The sequence below is a fragment of the Rhinoderma darwinii genome, chromosome 10 (genome assembly GCF_050947455.1).
Source record: "Rhinoderma darwinii isolate aRhiDar2 chromosome 10, aRhiDar2.hap1, whole genome shotgun sequence".
Taxonomy (NCBI): Eukaryota; Metazoa; Chordata; class Amphibia; order Anura; family Rhinodermatidae; genus Rhinoderma; species Rhinoderma darwinii.
In genome coordinates, this window is record NC_134696.1 from 50,609,846 (window position 1) to 50,628,263 (window position 18,418).

An 18,418-nucleotide genomic window follows, 5' to 3' on the forward strand; every position below is an offset into this window, starting at 1 on the left:
GGAGACCGGGTAAAAATCTATTTGTCTTATATGGTGGAAAGAAAGCCTCAAAAAGCTCTCTAGCAAGATGGGTGAAAAGGACTATACAAGAAGCCTACAAGTCCCAAGGACTCTGCGCACCCAAAGCCATAAAAGCCCATTCAACTTGAGCAGTTTTGGCATCTTGGGCAGAAAGAAGAGAAGCCTCTATGGACCAAATCTGCAGAGCTGCCACTTGGTCGAGCAATCATGTTTTGCAGACATTATAGGCTAGATGTTCTGTCAGATACGGATTTAAATTTGATGCAAAGTCCTCCAATCTGTAGTCCCGCCCTGAGCATTATAATTTGGTATTGCTCCTGTGGTGCTGCCATGAGGGATGTGCTGGAAAGTAGGAATTAGACCTACCGGTAATTGTATTTCCAGGAATCCAATCGGGACAGCACCCTTACATTCCCTCCCTTTAGTAAAATTCTGATTTGTGCAAGTAACATGTCAGTTATTATCCCTAGAAATAAAAATAGGGTTGCATCCATGCTGGTGTAGTACTCGAAAAACACTGGCAAGTGGGTGGTGGGAGGGGCCTTTTAACCTCTGTCTTCCTGTCCCTATAGAGGTCAAGAGGGCAACCTCCTGTGGTGCTGTCATGATGGATTCCTGGAAATACAATTACTGGTAGGTCTAATACCTACTTTTTTGGGAGGGAGGAACCGTTTACTATACTATTCCATCCTGAGGGATCCTGCTAAGAAAAAAAAAACAAAAAACGTATACCATGTGGTATGTTTCTTAACATGTGGCCTATATGTGATGGATGTATGGCATCCATCATAGGTATGTTAAACGTATACATTGAGGAGCTACTCCAGCGTCGAAGACCACGGGTAGAGCATTAAGTATCGCTAGGGGATTCCGGGCCTGGGAAAGCCCCTGATGTCACTGTCCATATATGAACAGTGATGTCAGGGGCTTGCCACTTCAGATTCCCCAACCAGAGCATCAGTAGTGCTGTGGCCAGGAACTCTAGCTGCTCCTGATGTCACTGTCCACATACGGACAGGCTGTCAGTGGCTCCTCCAGGAGCAGACTCCCTATCCAGAGCATTGGCAACGCTCTGGCTGGAGATTCAGTCATGTCAAACCTCTTAACGTAACTGTCCATATATGAGAGCTCTCCCAAGAGAGGAGTCCCTGGCCAGAGCACTTGTGATGCCCTGGCCAGGGACTCCGTAGTTGAAAGCCCCTGACATCACTGGTCCATATGTACAACGATGTCAGGTGCTTGTTTGGACACAGTGCTTTAAGTAGCACTGTACCCGGGGAGTTCACACAACATATCCCACGGTATGACTAAACAGTAGGATACGTCGCTACTCCTTCTGACGTATACCTCCGACAGAAGGATTAAAAACACAGTGGGAATAAGGTCTAATTCTAAAAAAAATAAGTCACCTGGAGGGTTCAGGTACATTTTAAGTTGAGAGAGAGTGGGAGACAAATTTACTACAACGGAAACTCCCATGTAAAACGTCAATACTAGTCAACAACCTATTAGTACTCCGGAAGGGATCACCCATGCTGCTTGGCAGATTTAATGACCGTATAAAATGAGTACCATATTTAAAAGACAACACAATGTCATTTATTCCATATATGAAAATGGACACAAGCGCCAACTAATAATAATTAAAAAAAACAAAAACAAAGCAAATAAAAACCCAAAAGGACGACTTTAACAAGACATAAAAATGAGATTCCTGCCATGTTGGCTGACATGCTCGCACAAATCTAAAACCAGCTCTGCCTTTCAGGGTGAAGACTAGGTGTAGGGCTGCGATGTGGAGCTCATCTTCAGCCGATAATGCTTTTGTTGTCAGATGACTTCAGTGGGTTGAAAAATAAAATAAACATCCTGCGTTTCCCGGTATGAGGTCTCCGTTCCTTGCAGGTGTTGGTATAGGGTTTAGCCCAGAGTCTCTAGGTGAACAGTGCAGCAGACAATTCCCTTATTAATACAACACATAAAGATTTCCGCTTCACTGTGTCATTGTACCATTTTTCTCATGCTTCACTTTCACAAATTCAGCCATGCTTGAAAAATATTTCTGGTTTGCTTCAGCCACCTTCTTCTCAGCCGCTTGTGGGTTAACAATCTCCAGACCCTGCAGGGATGTAATGCACAAGGTCAATAAAATAAAAAAAAGGCATACAGAATGTTTGTATAATGAACAACCATAATACCCCAACAAATTGGAGTATCCATTCTGCAGCATATGTTGGTTAAAATTGTAGAAGACATTGAATGGAGTTGTGCAGTACTTTTAAACACACTTCAGGGAGCCGGGCTCCAAGCGTCACAGTGATCTAACTATAGAGGGGTCCATAGCTCAGTGAAGTCCTACTCACTTAGTAGCACCTAGTGACAGGTTAAATACTTTAAAGGGGTTTTTGCATCAGGGACATTTATGACATATTCACAGCAAATGTTCATCTCTAGAACGGGGCCCCCTAAACTCCATTCTACCGCTCGTGCTCCCGCTGAAGCGTGTGATTACCAACCATGTTAAATTAAACCAGCGTAGTTTGCTGAGCTATGCCGTTTCCGTAACTCCCATAATAGTGAATGGCAGTTAAGGAAACAGCGCAGCAAACGAGCTACGCTGTTTCCGTAACTGCCATTTATTTCAATTGGACTTACGTAAACAGCATCGCGCAGCGAGCGACGCTGTTTTCTTCTTCTATGGTTGGAAATCACACGCTTCAGCAGGAACACAGATCAGTAGAACGGTTTTTAGGGGGCCCCGTTCTAGAAATATGTGCGGGTCCCAGAGGGGACATATCCTGCTAATGCGGTTGTCCTCATTGGGCACAAGAATAATAAAAACTAGTCTGCTTAAAGAACTGATCAAATAAAATATAAACTGGCATGAGAACAATCAGAGAGCCTCAAACAGATTAAGTATTATAGATCTTGGTGTAATTTTAATCCATAGTTATAGGTTGAAATCACACACTGTTTCAGGTTCATGTTTTCCATTTAAAGCAAACAAACTTCATGTGTGAATCCAGCCCTATTGTACTTCAATCAGCAGTGATACAACGTAGAACTGCTAGTAAAATCATTTTACGTTTCGGATGCCTGTAATGTTATAATGCTGTTACTGAGAAACTTCTAGGCAATGGGGCTTACCTGAAGGGGAGTGAAGGCAACACTGGATGCAGTACCCGAAGATCTGTCTCTTACTGTGGACTTTCCTCCATAAACCATACTCTGCTTCTGTAGTGTACGCTGTTAAAGACAACAGGTTTGGAGGAAATGGTGAATACATGGTACCTATAATAATAATAATAGTACTATATATTGCAGACAGAGATTCAATGATACAAGCACCTTTGCCATGCTATTGTCGATTCCAGCCTTTGACAGTTGGGATACAGAAATTAAAGCAGTATTCTAAACAAAACCGTTGACATTTTAGGGTATGTTCACACTGAGTTTTTTGCAGGCAGAAAATTATGCCTCAAAATTCCACATGGAATTTTGAGGCAGATTTTGATCTGCCTGCACGCCGTTTGCCTCGTTTTTCGCCCGAGGCCATTGAGCGCCACAGGCAAAAAACGCTGCGAAATAAGCTCTCTCTGCCTCTCATTGACGTCAACGGGAGGTCAGAGACGTAAACGCCCAAAGATGGGGAATGTCACATCTTTTCACTGCGAGACTTTCCGCTTGCGGGAAAAATCTGCCTCCGCCTCCCATTGAAAGTCAATGGGAGGCATTTTCGGCCGTTTTTGGCGTGTTTTCCGACTCGGTTTCCGCGTCGGAAATCTGTGTGAACTGGCCCTTAGGAAATCTTTGTTCACAAAAGTTCTATTTCTCTGCCACCTGCAATGCAACATAGAAAGTAGGAGCAGTACTGGCCCTAAAAGTTCTGGAGTCTTAGCAAAGGACTTGTATCACATTTCAACAGCAGAGAAGCAGGATTTGGACCATATATAAAGCAATATAGGAGCAGTATCACCTAATGAAACGTCCATTAACCATGTAGGTGGGAAGTCAAAGATACAATGCAGAACATTAGGAGAGGGGGAATAGAGGTATGTTACTCCATATAATACAGAAGACATTCAGTGGCTGTGAAAAGATAGGGGCAGAATGATTTGGACTTATTTTACATTCACAAATAAAAAAATTCTTGTATTGAGAAATAGTCTTTAAATCTAATTATACCAAATCTGACAGTAACACTAATAGAACGCCAATGTAAATACTCAATGCAGATCATCATGTATGTATATAGCATATATCAAATATATATAGCTGTGGTAAGATTGTATAGAATAGTCATTTACTACTCAGTTGTATAATTTATTAATACATTAGTCTATCAAGCCAAATGACCCACATCGAGCAGCTAATCAACCAGATTAGTGTATTTTCGGTTACCTGTAACGTTTTGGAGATTCTGGCCTTGGTTGCTTCATTAACCTGTGCTTGCCGTATTCTTCCACTTCCAGACTTCCCAAGGTGTCCTAAGCTGAAGCCCAAGTCTTCCTGATAAGCATCTTCTTCAATCTAACGATCAAAAATCATGTAAGCGTCTATTTCCCCTTTACTCAATACGTAGATCAAATGATATCATGGTCAACATGATATATATTTACCAAGTAAATTATTTTACAGATCTTAAAGTATGTACATATGAAGAGACTATACATAGCATCACAGGTTACTTATTTGAAGGGTACCTCTAATGATTACGCTGGCTGCGTCTCCCACCTGAAAGGTAAAATTGCCAGTGGGATAGAGGACTGTCTGGTTGCCTAGCCAAACATATACCATTGAAAGCCTCTTCTGCAGAACTTTTACTATTATAGCATGGCTGCCTAAGCTACAAAACAGACCGCTCTTTCACAGTCCCATAAACTTCTGGCAGGAGATGCAGTCGTCATCAGGGGTAACCTTCAATATGAACAGGAACTGACAAAAGCAGGGTTGGGTGGAAGTGCAGACCTCCCCAAAACTCATCCTATTGGCCTGTTTGCGGATTTCTGTCAGTCCAAGTCGTTCTTTCATTTTGCGGTACCTAAGGGGAAAAAACAAAAACCCAATCTTTAAAAGGAAGAAAAACTTAAGAAAAAAAAGCTTAAGTACTAAGGAAAATAAATCCTTACCTACGGCCCCCACGTTTCTTTCTCTGTCCATCAAGTGGTGCTGGCAGAGGTTTCACCTGCTTGACTGGGGGAGGTTCCTGCCACTTATCAAACTTCCTTTCAATCTCTTCTTTTAGGTCATAGCCAACCTGTGATGTGAAAAGTCAAAAGTAGTCGAATTCCACAAAAAAAACACACATTTAAAAACACAAATAGAGAGGAAAAAAAGAAACCGATGCTGCACATGCAGGTGGCACCACGGCCTGAACCATACAGCTAGTTACCAACTATAAACACTGGACGGTTCCAGCAATACAAGTATCACCCGTTGTACCCTCTCTGTGTATTTTCAGGACATACACAGAAGAGAGAATGGAGTACTCACTGTAAAATCCTTCTCGTAGAGTTTATTCGGCGACAGACCGTGGGTGTAGGCTGCTGCCACTAGGCGGTGACACTAATCATTAATAGTGTTAACTCCTCCTACACAGGCTATACCCCACCTGAAGACACTGAGCTAATCCGTTTGTATACAAGCAGTAGGAAAAAACAGGATAAGCCACAGAAGGTAAGCACGAACAGAACAAAACTCGTGGTGCCAAATGTAACGACTCAAAGGGGCAAGGAGGAGGCGACTGAAAAAAAAAAAAAAAAAAAAAGGAGTATGTAGTCTCAGAAGTGGACGTCAGGAAACATTGGACGTAAAGCACAATGTGGAAAATCACATTTTTCGAGTCCAGACCTGTGTCACCAAGGTGACGTATGTTCTCAGCAGTAATTGGCCTGAAGATCCTTGGGAGAAGTGGCAAGAGAGAAAATGTACATGCAAGACACCAGCCATGGTCCAGATGTCGTCTGCTGAAGAAGACCGCTATCCAGTAGACCCCTACTGGAACTACAGATAGAGCTCTTAGATCACTTTAGAAATGTGGGCACTGCTGAGTGGTAGGTCAACTTGATGGTTCAAAAAGGCGACCATGTTGGCCTGTACCAGGATATTGTCCAAGCATGGTATGATGCACAATGTGACCCAGGGAGAGTAGATACAACCCTAATGGAGGAGGCCGCGGGGAGAGAAATAAAATAAAAAATACGCTACTGGCAGACTTGGAGCTGCAGGTCAGAACCAGGGCAGAGGCCGGCTCGTGTAGTTAGTCATACTAACATAATCCGGTTTACTCACCCAATTTTAACCCGCTTTGCTTTGGCTCCCCCATATTAAGAGCAGGGTCACCCCTTCAGCGTCTTTACACCCTGCTGGGAGAGTACGCTGGAAGGGAGGAGCAGGCAGGACCACTGCAAACCCCATGGCTGGCGGCAACAGAGTCGTCAGACTGCTCTATTTCACTTTGCCTTTCTTGGCGAAGGGAGTTAGTGTGAAAAAACACAGCACTGTTCACCCTCTCCCACTCCATCTAGTGGAGAAAAAAATATATAGAAGAACCGCAAAAGCAGGATGGTTTGTCTCCTACAGACACTAAGCGAAAACGGATTAGCTCAGTGTCTGCAGGAGGGGTACATCCTGTGTAGGAGGAGCTAACACTTAAAGGGGTTGTGCCACGACAGCCTTTACTCCCAAACTGCAAATAATGGTCACGAGAAATGTATATATATTATATAAATATTGAGCAGACGTACCTTTTTTCATACATTATCCATACAAGGCACGCCTGATGGCACTAGGGAAGCTGTTTCCTACAAGCCCCATAATGCCTTGCGTGGGCCTCCTCCTGTTTGGTTCCTGCTGTTCCTAAAACACGCATAGATATGTAGTATAATATTGCCGTGTGTATAGCAGTGGCCAGCACACTACTGTTAAATTTCTTGTTTGCAGCCCAATCTAAATCATAGAACCTCCTTTTATTCACACCAGGGAACGGCGCTCTCATTTGGATAAACGCACTGTGTCTATGTAGGAGACAGCAACGCCTGACTTACGGCCCCCACCGTCATTTTCTACCAACGTACAGGCAGCCTCCCAGCGTGCTTCTTTTCCTAGTGCCAGGCAGCTTCTTGCTACGGAGCACGATCAGCATTCCAGGCAGTAGGAAAGCCAAGTAGAAGAAACCAGCTAACACTGAATATCAGTGCGTCGGGATTGCTGAGATCCAGCTGATCAGTGAGATTTACTGCACATGCACATCTTGACACAGCCTCACTGCAAAGACCCGTTGATGAGGAACAGCCAATCACAGCTTAGAAGTACATTAACTGGTGATGGCAAAAAAAAAAAAAAAAAAAGTTTAAAAAGCTTCCATTGGGGAAAATTATTAGCGTCATGAAAGGAATTATTTAATCAGTGCTTGCCTTGGTGGCACAACCCCTTTAAAGCTTAGTGTTGCCACCTAGTGGCAGCAGCTTATACCATTGGTCTGGGTCCTCCGATGACACGAAGAAGAAAAACTAACAGTAAATTAGTTGATATATATCAGGTATACTATTACATTAGCTTAAAAATAGTTTGAAAAGTTAGTGTCGATTTAAAAGACTAACCTTTCCGTCAGGATTCTCATGAAAGCCGTCCACTCGCGAAGCCAAGGTGCACTTTGCAGCAACCAATCGTGCGGCCTTTCGATGCAAGTCCTAGAATGGTATAAATATAAAAATGGTCGTGCCCAACATCACTACAATTTTACCACAAAAAGATGAATCCCTCCATTGCTTACCGAAGGTAATGTCTGGACAATGTCACTATAATAGATATAACCTGTGTGAGGCAGGACAGAAGTGCTAGAAAAGCCAGATAAGGTTTTCCTCTGAGCTCCCAAGAGCATGACATTGCAGGCCGGCATCTTGGAGAGGTTTGTAAGACCACCAGCAACACCTGAAAAAAAACAAAAAACAACAAAGTTACTGATGATGGAAGACCTACGATAATAAAATGCAGATTATCCATTCTACGTGGACTGATTAGTGCACAACTCTCAAACTTCTAGAAATGTATGCATGGATGACAGTTTGGAAAAGTAGAACAGGAAGGGAAAAAATAAAAAAAAAAAAAATCATGTTCACACAATTACCCATTATTTTGGCTGCAGTTGAGGCCCCAACAATGATGGAGAGATTGGGAGCAATGAAGGACATACGAGACTCCACATACTCATAGATTCTGTGTTTCGACTGGTTCAGTTCCAGCGCCATGTCACATGCTTCCTCAATGCGATCTAATTCCTCATTGGTCAGCTGCTGTCTGGATATAAACCAAATACCAGCACAGTGATTAGGAAATACAGACCAAGCGTAGGGATACATACAGCACTGCACTAGTATGGACTTACCCCTGTGTAGTGGAGGCCGTTACACTGACAACCATGATGGTTGCATTGGTCAGAATTTGCTGCAGATTCTCATTATTCTTACATTTATCCAGATTGTTTCCCAACTCCTGCAAAGTAATAGTTAAACAGCTTTATATAGGATGAATAGTCACCGCTCAGACACCATTATCCCCATCCCGGAGTACTGACAACAGTATAAATACATTCACATCAATGACATGTATCTACTTAGGCCCCATGCACCCAGAGCCTGTGACAGTCCTGCATGGCCTCCGTGTGCTGCTGTGCCATGCTCTGGTGTTTGCCATATGTACGGAGCTTTCCCCCCATAGAAGCAAGAAATCTGGAGATACAGCACTTAATGTAGCAGGCCACAATTCTGACAATCTGGCAGATTTGTATGGAATCCAACAGGAAAATACTCTATGCCTCCGTATAAAATAGAAGGCATACGAAGGGACAGTAAAGGCCTCAAGCACTAGAATGGGAGCCGTACCAAAGCCTTTAGAAATGGGGCCTTCATTTATAACAACCTGTAGATAGGACCATAAATCACGGCTTTCATTGTATCTAGCTGCTACATATATGCCCACCCTAAAAAGTTTGTGAAACTATGCTTGTATGTAAAAGGGGTTAACCGATGCTTTAAAATTGATGGCCTATCCGTACGTTTAGTAGCAGCTGCGCCTGGTATTACAGCACACTAGAGCTTCGTCCCATTCAAGTGAATAGTACTGAGCTGCAATGCCAGACACAGCCGCCACTGAAAGTATGGATCTGTGCCTGGCAAACAATAAAAGTGGACGCAGCGCTCGCCGTAGCCCCTTCAAACAGCTGGTCGTTGGATTCCGAGAATCTGACCCCCACCCAACTAATATTAATGGCCCATCCGAAGAATGGGCCATCAATTTTGAAGAACAGGATCACCCCCTTTAATAAACTGCATACGGAGCAATATGAAAAAAAGTTTATCATCTGTATTGATAATGCCGGGAATACAAATTCCCTATAGCCTAATGATAGCTTATTAGCAGCAGACAGACTATTGTATTACAGCCTGCACCTGCCGTGCCACAGGCAGAAAAAAAAAAAAAACACCGACGGCTTGTACTCCACCAACAGAACAAATCAAAATACATTTTATTATCATAAGCTAAGCAATAATAAACGACATTAAAGCATACAAGTAAAAGACAGGCCTGTTGAAAGCCAAAAATACGGGCCTGCTCTTGGTTATTATATTACACTATATAAGGCCGTATAAAAGAAAGCAAGTGGACCTCAAATACCTGCAATATTTTGCTCCTTCACTTCACACAATTCAAACCCCTTCCCCACTTACCTTTACGGTTCTTATATAGTCCAAGGCATTTGGAACCAGGGACTCCAGCTCAGGAAACCTCTTTGAATACTTGTCTCTGATAAACTTGTGGATTATATCTGGAGAAAAAAAAAAAACTAAAATTAAAAAAAAAAAAAAAAAACAGAAAAAAAACAAAATAGCTTACAATATTAGAAGTGTCATATTTATTATAAATAAGAGTTTTGCAAAACCCAACAGCTTAGCAAACATACTTATTGGCTGCTTTTCATTGTATTGAAACAATTAATAAAATCTACAGATGCTCAGAAGTGCCAGCAATTAACCACGTTACCAAAAATGTCTGAAGTTTTTCTTTTCTACCTTAAAAGTGAGCGTCCATCTTTGAACACAATTTTTTTCTTTTTAAAGCTGCCACTTGGAGCATGGGAGCTTACGGCATCCGGTCTTATTATGGAGTTCACTGTATAAACGGTATAGAATAAGTTCCTTGAGTGGCGGCTGCAGGTTGTCAGTGGTATATTTTAGAGGGGTATTCCCATCTCGAACATTTGTGGCATATCCACAGAATAAGCCATAAATATCCGATAGACACAGGTCCTACTTCTGGGACCCGCATCTCTCTTTAGAATGGGATATCCTGACCCTGTCCTAACTTCTTCCCGTGATCCTGAGTTATGCAGTTTCTACAACGTCTATGAGAGTCAGGGAAACAGCACAGCTCAGCTGATTCCGTACTCCCGGTCACCACGTAACTCAGTGGCCAGAGTCCATCATTAGACGGTAGGACAGAGGTCCTGATACCCCGTTCTAAAGACAGATACAGGTCCCAGAAGTAGGATCAGTAGATCTAGCGGACATTTAAGCCATTCTGTGGATGTGCCATAAATGTCAGAGATGGAAATACCCCTTTAAATCAATGTCTATGCAAGGGATTTCTTGCTCTATCAAAAATTTTTTTTAGCTCTTAATGCTATTAAGAAATAGAGAAATGGATTGGAATCGATTACGTAGTCCTTCCGACCTCTCAATAAAATATGGATCTTGTTCTTTTCTCTCAATTGGTTATCACTTTTCAAATGTTCTGTCCCTTCATTGCTTGAGAATATTTTAAGGAGCTTCTTGGTTGACCGAAACAAAAATGTTCCTGTGCAACATCCAGGCATTCATTTAGGACGTACAATAGTCAGGAACACTATACAATGTCCCGTCTTGCTGTGGTCTCTGCCCCATTGAGGTCAAAACACATTTTTCTAACCTCCCACCAGTAATTGTTATTTTGCCTTTATACCATAATATTATTTCTCAAAATTAAAATACTCCAAGACACAGAAAAGGAGAGTTAACCCCTCCATAAAATAGTGTTTCACCCTAAGAAACTTACTCAATTCATTTTCTATCTCCACAGTCAAATTGTTTGCATCAACGATCACTTTATACTCCGGAGCCGCTTCCACAGGTCCCATAACTGCAATCCAGCAAATAAATCATTAATACAAAAGTTAAAAAGAGAAGCTCAATATAAGAATGCAATACACAGATAAAGACAATATGCTGGGAGTCACTGCAGATAGCGGACACCCACAGGTTAACAGGAGCTGGCACATCATATCATTGTGGCAGACTCATGCCAAACGCAGGGTCAGCATATAATACTACATATTCCTCTGAAAATATCCACTGTTCCCTGGGTGTTTTAGAAGTTGGACCCATATAGATCATTTGATTGTTGGGCAAAAATATAGAATCTTCATAAAAACAGGGAGCACACATTTCACATGACATTTTGCACACGTTTGCCTTAAATGCTATGTACACCTTTGAAATATAAATTTTTACTAAAAAAAAAAAATGTCAGTGCTGCCGACCTGACGAATTCAGCTGCTTTGTATACGGGATATAGTGGTTATGGATACCTCCCTTTATCCGCATGAGATGACCAAACAGCTTAATGACATTGATGTGTATGCTGTGTTGCCATGTGATCCTAAATTTACGTATTTACGTGAATTGGAGACCCTGATTACCAATGCATTTAAAAATAAAATCATTGATAGAAATCTATGTGAATTTTTACAAGTTAAATTCCCTGTTACCCCTGTTCTCTATCTCCTACCTAAAATACATAAAGATTCCACTCGGCCCCCTGGACGTCCTATAGTATCAGGGAGCGACTCCTTATTTGTCCCATCAGCCATATTCATTGATAAAATTCTCAGGCAGTTTGCCATTGGTGCAGACTCCCACATCAGGGATACCTCGGACTTCCTGGTCAGAATTCAGGATCTTTCGATCCCTGACCGGTCGGTCTTGGTTACCCTTGATGTGGGAAGCCTGTATACCTCAATCGCCCATCAGGAGGGCATTGATGCCTCACTTTCTTATCTAGAAAGTTCAGGCTTTTCTGTGGACAAAATTGGGTTCATTGGATCGCTATTGGAATTTATTCTTACAAAGAATTATTTTTTGGTGGGGGATAAATTTTATTTGCAGAAAAGAGGGACGGCTATGGGGTCGAACATGGCCCCGACCTACGCAAATATTTTTATACGTCAGATGGAGGAGGACCTTATATATGTGTCCCACCACTTCAGTCAGGTACTGCGGTGGTGGCGATACATAGATGATGTCTTCCTCATCTGGACGGGTTCCATTAGTGAACTGCAGGAATTTTTTGGATTTCTCAATGGTTTAAAACCCATGATTAAATTTACTATGTCATATTCCACAGATGCCATTGAGTTCTTGGATACTCGGATTTCTATTAGTGGTAATAAACTCATTTCTGATCTGTTTTCTAAGAAAACGGACAGAAACAACCTTTTACACTATACCAGTGGACATCCGGGGACTATGCTGAGATCTTTACCCTATAGCCAACTGATAAGAGTTAAGAGGGTGGTGAGTCAGGAGGATAGATTATCCCCACGACTCGATCAGATGTGCAAAAAGTTCTCTGATCGAGGTTACCCTAGTTTTGTTTTGGAGTCGAACAGGCGTAAGGTTGATCTATTGGACAGGCACGATCTCTTGGGTGGGAAATTGACTAGAGAAAGGAAGGTCATGATACCTTTTATTTCCACTTTCTCCGCAGTGAGTTCACAAGTGGGTGAAATTCTGCGGAGAGACTGGAAATTTCTTGGTAGAGCATTCCCGAATATAGCTGAATTCCAGGATAGACCCATGATGGCGTATAGGAGAGGCAAATCGATTAGAAATATGGTTGTCAAAGCGGACATTGGCTCTAGTCGTAGGAGTCAGATGTTCTTAGCACCTCCCAAAAATGGTTGCTACCCCTGTTTGGGATGCAATATCTGTGACAGTATGATCAAGGGTGGTTCTTTTAATCATCCTCAAACGGATAGATTAATACATATTAAAGGCTTCTACACATGTCAATCTTCCTTTGTGATTTACCTTTTAAGCTGTCCGTGTGGTTTACACTATGTGGGTGAAACCACAACGGAATTGCGTCTCAGGCTGAGAAACCATAAATCAAATATCAAAACAAAGAGGCAGGATTTGCCAGTCTCTAGACATTTTGTTGAAAAAAAATCATACTGTGTCGCAGCTGAGATTCAGAATCATTGATTCTGTGCCTCTTTTGAGACGTGGGGGTGACAGGGGGTTGGCTCTCAATAGAAAAGAGCTTGAGTGGATTTATAGGTTGGAGACTATGTCCCCAAAGGGCCTCAATATAGAATATCCATATGGCCCACATATCTAATATATTGGGGGGTAACTTACCCGGGTCCCTGGGGGGATTTCTTTGTACGGTCTGCGTCCTCTTTGGTGTAGTTTGTGGTACATGTATACAATAATACGTGGAGTTTTATTTTGACTCCTTATGTACATGTGATTTTTTTTAATTATTTGTGTATTCTCTGTATATTCAGGAATAATTGTCTGTTTATTTTTTCGCTTTTATTTTTTCGCTTTTAGGTATACACACTTTTTTACAAGCACTGTGAAGGTTGATGGAAGGTAGCAGAGGCTCTTCTCGTGGGGATCGTTGTTTCTTCATGTGAATTGTTCAATGTGATATTTTTATGTATTGTTCCACATAGACCATAGCGTTGCAGTGACAGATTGTGCGTTTTGTCTTTTTGTAATATTATATAACAGCCCTGATTTTACAAAAATGTATCCATAACTTGAACGATCAAATAGTAGATCATTTTTGCATATTCCTTTTTTTTGGGGTGCATATATATGGTATATGATTGTCCCCCTCTTTTGTGGGACACTCTGCATCCCTATTTAGGTTGCTGTGTAATGTCATGAATCCCTGATTGCTCCCATAGTGACTACATATTACATGATCGTTACATTTTTTATGCTCACATATATTGAGCCAGGGTCATTGGATGTATGATCTGCGTTGTGGACTATGGCCATCGGGCTGTATAATCCATCAGTTTTGATGGAAGATGTATCCACTCCTCATTTACACTGCTGGATTTAGCCCTAGTATTGAAACTATAGATTTACGCTATATATACAATTACCTCGATCTGTCTCGAGACTGGCGCATGCGCGGTGAGGCTGGAACGCATGTTCCGCTACCGCGCATGCGCAGTCACGACCACTCTGATGCATTCCACCGGACTGAACATCCGGTGTGGACGCCATCTTGGAGCATGCGCGGTTGAAGCGCGCGGACTACAGACGCTGGCTATGTGGACACTACTAATGGACTAATAACTGTAAGTTTTGACTTCAATCAAATTATAATTGGCCCCTGCCTCCTTCCTAATCATCCCAATTTCCTTTATTTGTCGCGTTATGGTATGTACACTACTGTTATATTTCACATATTGGCTATGTTTGGCGTTTTTACAGAGGGAAGATATACACCTTTGCAACATTCATTTTACGGTGTTGTTAAATCTTTATTCACATGTATTTTTTGGGGAATTGTACTTTTATTGGCTTGATTGCTGTATAATGTATTCTCCCCCTATTTATACTTGACACCATTGTTAATTTGAGATGGCTTGAGAAAGGTTCCTGTTGAACCGAAACGTTGCTGTGATTTCTTGAGGTGAATAAATCCACCCTGTTTTTCATCCGCCTTGAAGTCCTTGGTGCCGTTACTTCATTCTATGTTGATTATATATATATATATATATATAGTCTGAGGGCAGCATAACAAAAAGTTGACAGGTTCCCTTTAATGCAAATGTATCACAAAATACAATTTAAAAAGAGGATCTATTAGCTTTATATGCTGCTCTATACAAGGGTACTGATGTCACGGCTACAAGCGCATACCCCTAGAAGCCAAAACAAAAAGTGTTGTGCCCTTTGGGTAAAAGGAGCACTGAAAGAATATAGCGCAAACCTAGTTATGGGGTGACCACTCCCTCTGCGGCAACTGACAGGCTGCTTGTGTATACATGCATTTAAAATCACAGCCTTAAGGGCGGGAGGACTCGAGAAGGGGCCCCCCCCCTTATGAATACAGAAATACTTTTGTGCATTTTGGCTACCGAGTATGTACAAGGCAGCATATTCAGCTGACAGATCCACTTCAAGGCAAGGATCTCACACACAATTTTGACACAGTTTGTCTCTGTTTTTTGAGCCACAGCCAAAAGTGGATCCAAAATGAAGGAAAGGTATAAAAGAGAAGACGAAGCATCTCTTTCTTGTGTGTCCACTCCTGTGTTTGGCACCAAAAATAATTCAAATGAGGCAAAAACTGCACCTAAAATTATCAGAAACGCACGTGTGATCCTGGCCTAAATCAGGTATTCATTAAAAGCATGCCTTGAAACATTCTTGGTGGGATTTAAAAAAAAAAAAAATATGAATGTGACTAGCCACATAAACCCCCCACCCCCAAAAAAGCAAAACATTGTGAAATAACAAACAAAACACAGGCTAAACGGAAATTACCTTCAGATGATTTGGGCTGCCTTTTAACATATTCGTCGATCTTGACCAGAATTTCTGAAAACTAATAGGTTACACAAGCATGCACGTTAATACAGTTTGTAAAATAGTGTGAAAATATATGACCCTAGTAGCAGCAAAATCAGAAAAGACAAATGAGGAAGCCAACTAGACCACGTGACAAATGTTAGGGTGCAGTCACATGCAGCAGACTGTTGCAGAATTTTTTTTACAACTTATAAACAGTTCCAGTCATCTGAATGGAACCTGCAGAAATCCATACAACTGGTGCAGAAACCACTAGATTAAGATGAATGAAACGGAATAAGTTGTAGAAAACTTCTGCAACGAAATCTGCTGCATGTGACTGCACCCAAAGGCCTAGTTCACACACAGCTTTGACACGGAAATAGTGTCAGAATCAGGGCAAAAACGGTCGAAACTGCCTCCCATTGATTTCAATGGGAGGCAGAGGCGTTTTTTTTTCAATACAGTTTTTAACCACTCATGGTAAAAGAAGAAAAAAAAAAAAAAAAGCGGCATGCTCTTTCTTGCCACTGTTCCACCTCTGACCTCCCATTGAAATCAATGGGAGGCAGAGAAAGCGTTTTTCGCTTCGTTTTTTTGCCCGCGGCACTCTATAGCCGTGGCGGAAATGGAGGCAGATTTTTCTGCCTGCAAATAAAACTGAACTGGGCCTAACTGTTGCGCCAGTGCGATAGTTCATTATCAGGCAAGCAGCTGAGTGAGTTTACATTTCTCCTGTAGCACTACATCGAGGAAAAAAAAAAGGAGGAATAACAGTGTACCCATTGTAGGGTTGTCGTGATACCAGAATTTGGACTTAAATAGCGATACTTGGTGTAGGATTGCGATTCGATACCAAAACGATACTTTGCCAACAATAATAACTTTAATAAGAGACTTTCTATTGAGCCCGTACTCCGATACATTGATTTCCAGAAGAGGCCGAACCTGCCGCTTCGTTTTAGTGATTGGTGGGTTTCAGTGCTCGCACCCCCACCAATCAAAACTCCTGACACGTCACTATGACATGTCAGAAGTTTGTCGAATGTTTAGTTACACGTTACTATAACAACCTAATATTTGATAAGGTGAAACCTGCTTAGTCCCGTAGTAGCGATTGTCCAGCCCCGTGACTAGTTATTTTGCCCCCCCCCCCCATAATATGAATAAAGCACTCCATTCACTAGACTGCTTTACACCATGCTGACACTTGTAATTAAACATCAGTGCAGAGTCTCAGACTCCTGCTTACCATACATTGCCACTGGAGGGAAGCAGCCGTCTGAAGCCCATTATTACAACTGCTAAAGTTAGGATGTCAGGACTAAATATAGAGGTTGACCACAGACAGTTGTGGTAATACCAGAACAGGCTTCATATCTTTGGTCACTTTGTGTGTTTGTATGAAGTGCAGGGGGGACGACAACGACAACAAATATAGTACAGATTGAGTTATATGCTTATATTAAACTCACCTGTTTACTGTCCCATAACTTTGCTATGCTTTTCACCGACTCCGCATTAAGGTCCACCTGCATGCCCTCCTGCACTTCTTCAATAGTCTCCAAGTCATCCTCATCTATTAAGTGGTCATCTTCTTCCTGCGCGGCCTCCTCCAGGTCAGCCAACAACTCATCTGCCAGAGACATGTTTTACCCCTGGTGGCAAAATAAATCCATAGCACAATTATTAAAGATTCCATTTATGTCTTTCACAAGATTTTGGGCATCATTTATCAAAAGACGAATTGGCCTTGTTGCCCATAGCAACCAATCACAGTACAGATTTCATTCTTCCAGAGCAGTTTCAACCCCTTAATGACAGGGTTAATTTGTTTTTTCATTTAAATTTTTTTCCTCCCCACCTTCCCAAAGCCATCATTTTTTGGTACGTCAGAGGGGCAGCCTCCTGATTCTAACACCTTAGATGCCGGAGTAGCGATTGACCGTGACATCTTAGGGGTTAAACAGGCAGAATCAAAGTGAACTTTGAGTCTGCTCATTGCAGTGAGGTGTCGGCTGTATTACACAGCCATCACCCGCTAAGTATAGAGCGAGCTTAGCCTATTCCATACTTCCCCTTAACATCTGCCGCGTACATGTACATAGCATGTCGTTAAGGGGTAAAACGTTTCACACAATTACAGTGGCTTCGGTTTAGAACGAAGGCCAAGACGCAGTGCTGTATTCATCGGATAACAGTGGACGTACAGCAGGGTCCATCGGGTTCTGCCGAGATGTCCATCGCTTTGATAAGAAAAAAACAAAAAGTGCCCCAAAGCACTCCATGAGAATAGGAGCATCTGAAAAGCTCCAGGCACAGCTGATCGGCACGGGGTCCAGGCATCAGACCCCAGTGATCACCTATGGATATCATCAGTATAAAAAAAAAAAAAAAATAGCCCTTAACAGATTATATATATATATTTACACACACATACACGACTTCCAATTACTAGCGGTTTATGCCCTCCTGCCAGTGACCATCCAAACGTGGCTCGTTCTACCATCGTACACACTGCAAAGACTGCATGCTCTACCCCTAGATCCCCGTACCAATAACAAGAAGACGGGAACCAATAGACAAATCTTTGCTCTGCGAAGATCAGCCGCTATCGCGCACTTCTACAAATAGAAACTGGACTCTGCGGCGCGAAATTAGGACGTCACTACAGGAAACTCGTCGCTCTATATGGAATGTTTTCTCTTATTCCTATTGGTTCACAGTTGCGCCTGCGTCCCTGGTGCGAGCGGCATTCTTTGCTT

At 42.1% G+C, this 18,418-nt stretch overlaps 1 protein-coding gene across 2 annotated transcripts; it reads right to left on the minus strand.

Moving 5' to 3' along the window:
• Window positions 1-1,597: 1,597 nt before the first annotated feature.
• On the minus strand, window positions 1,598-18,344 carry PRPF31 (pre-mRNA processing factor 31). Of its 2 annotated transcripts, none has more exons than XM_075839903.1 (14): window positions 18,209-18,344; window positions 17,129-17,311; window positions 15,630-15,690; window positions 11,113-11,196; window positions 9,750-9,847; window positions 8,408-8,514; window positions 8,150-8,319; window positions 7,796-7,953; window positions 7,623-7,712; window positions 5,151-5,278; window positions 4,990-5,062; window positions 4,423-4,551; window positions 3,169-3,267; window positions 1,598-2,140 (listed from the first exon to the last, which is right to left on the minus strand). In XM_075839903.1, exons 2-14 carry the CDS (start codon window positions 17,300-17,302, stop codon window positions 2,015-2,017), a joined length of 1,497 nt encoding a protein of 498 aa, XP_075696018.1. In that variant the 5' UTR covers window positions 17,303-17,311; window positions 18,209-18,344; the 3' UTR covers window positions 1,598-2,014. The 2 variants fall into 2 exon arrangements, with proteins under 2 accessions (XP_075696018.1, XP_075696019.1); XM_075839904.1 differs by lacking the exon at window positions 18,209-18,344 and adding an exon at window positions 18,094-18,149.
• Between the last annotated feature and the right edge of the window lie 74 nt (window positions 18,345-18,418).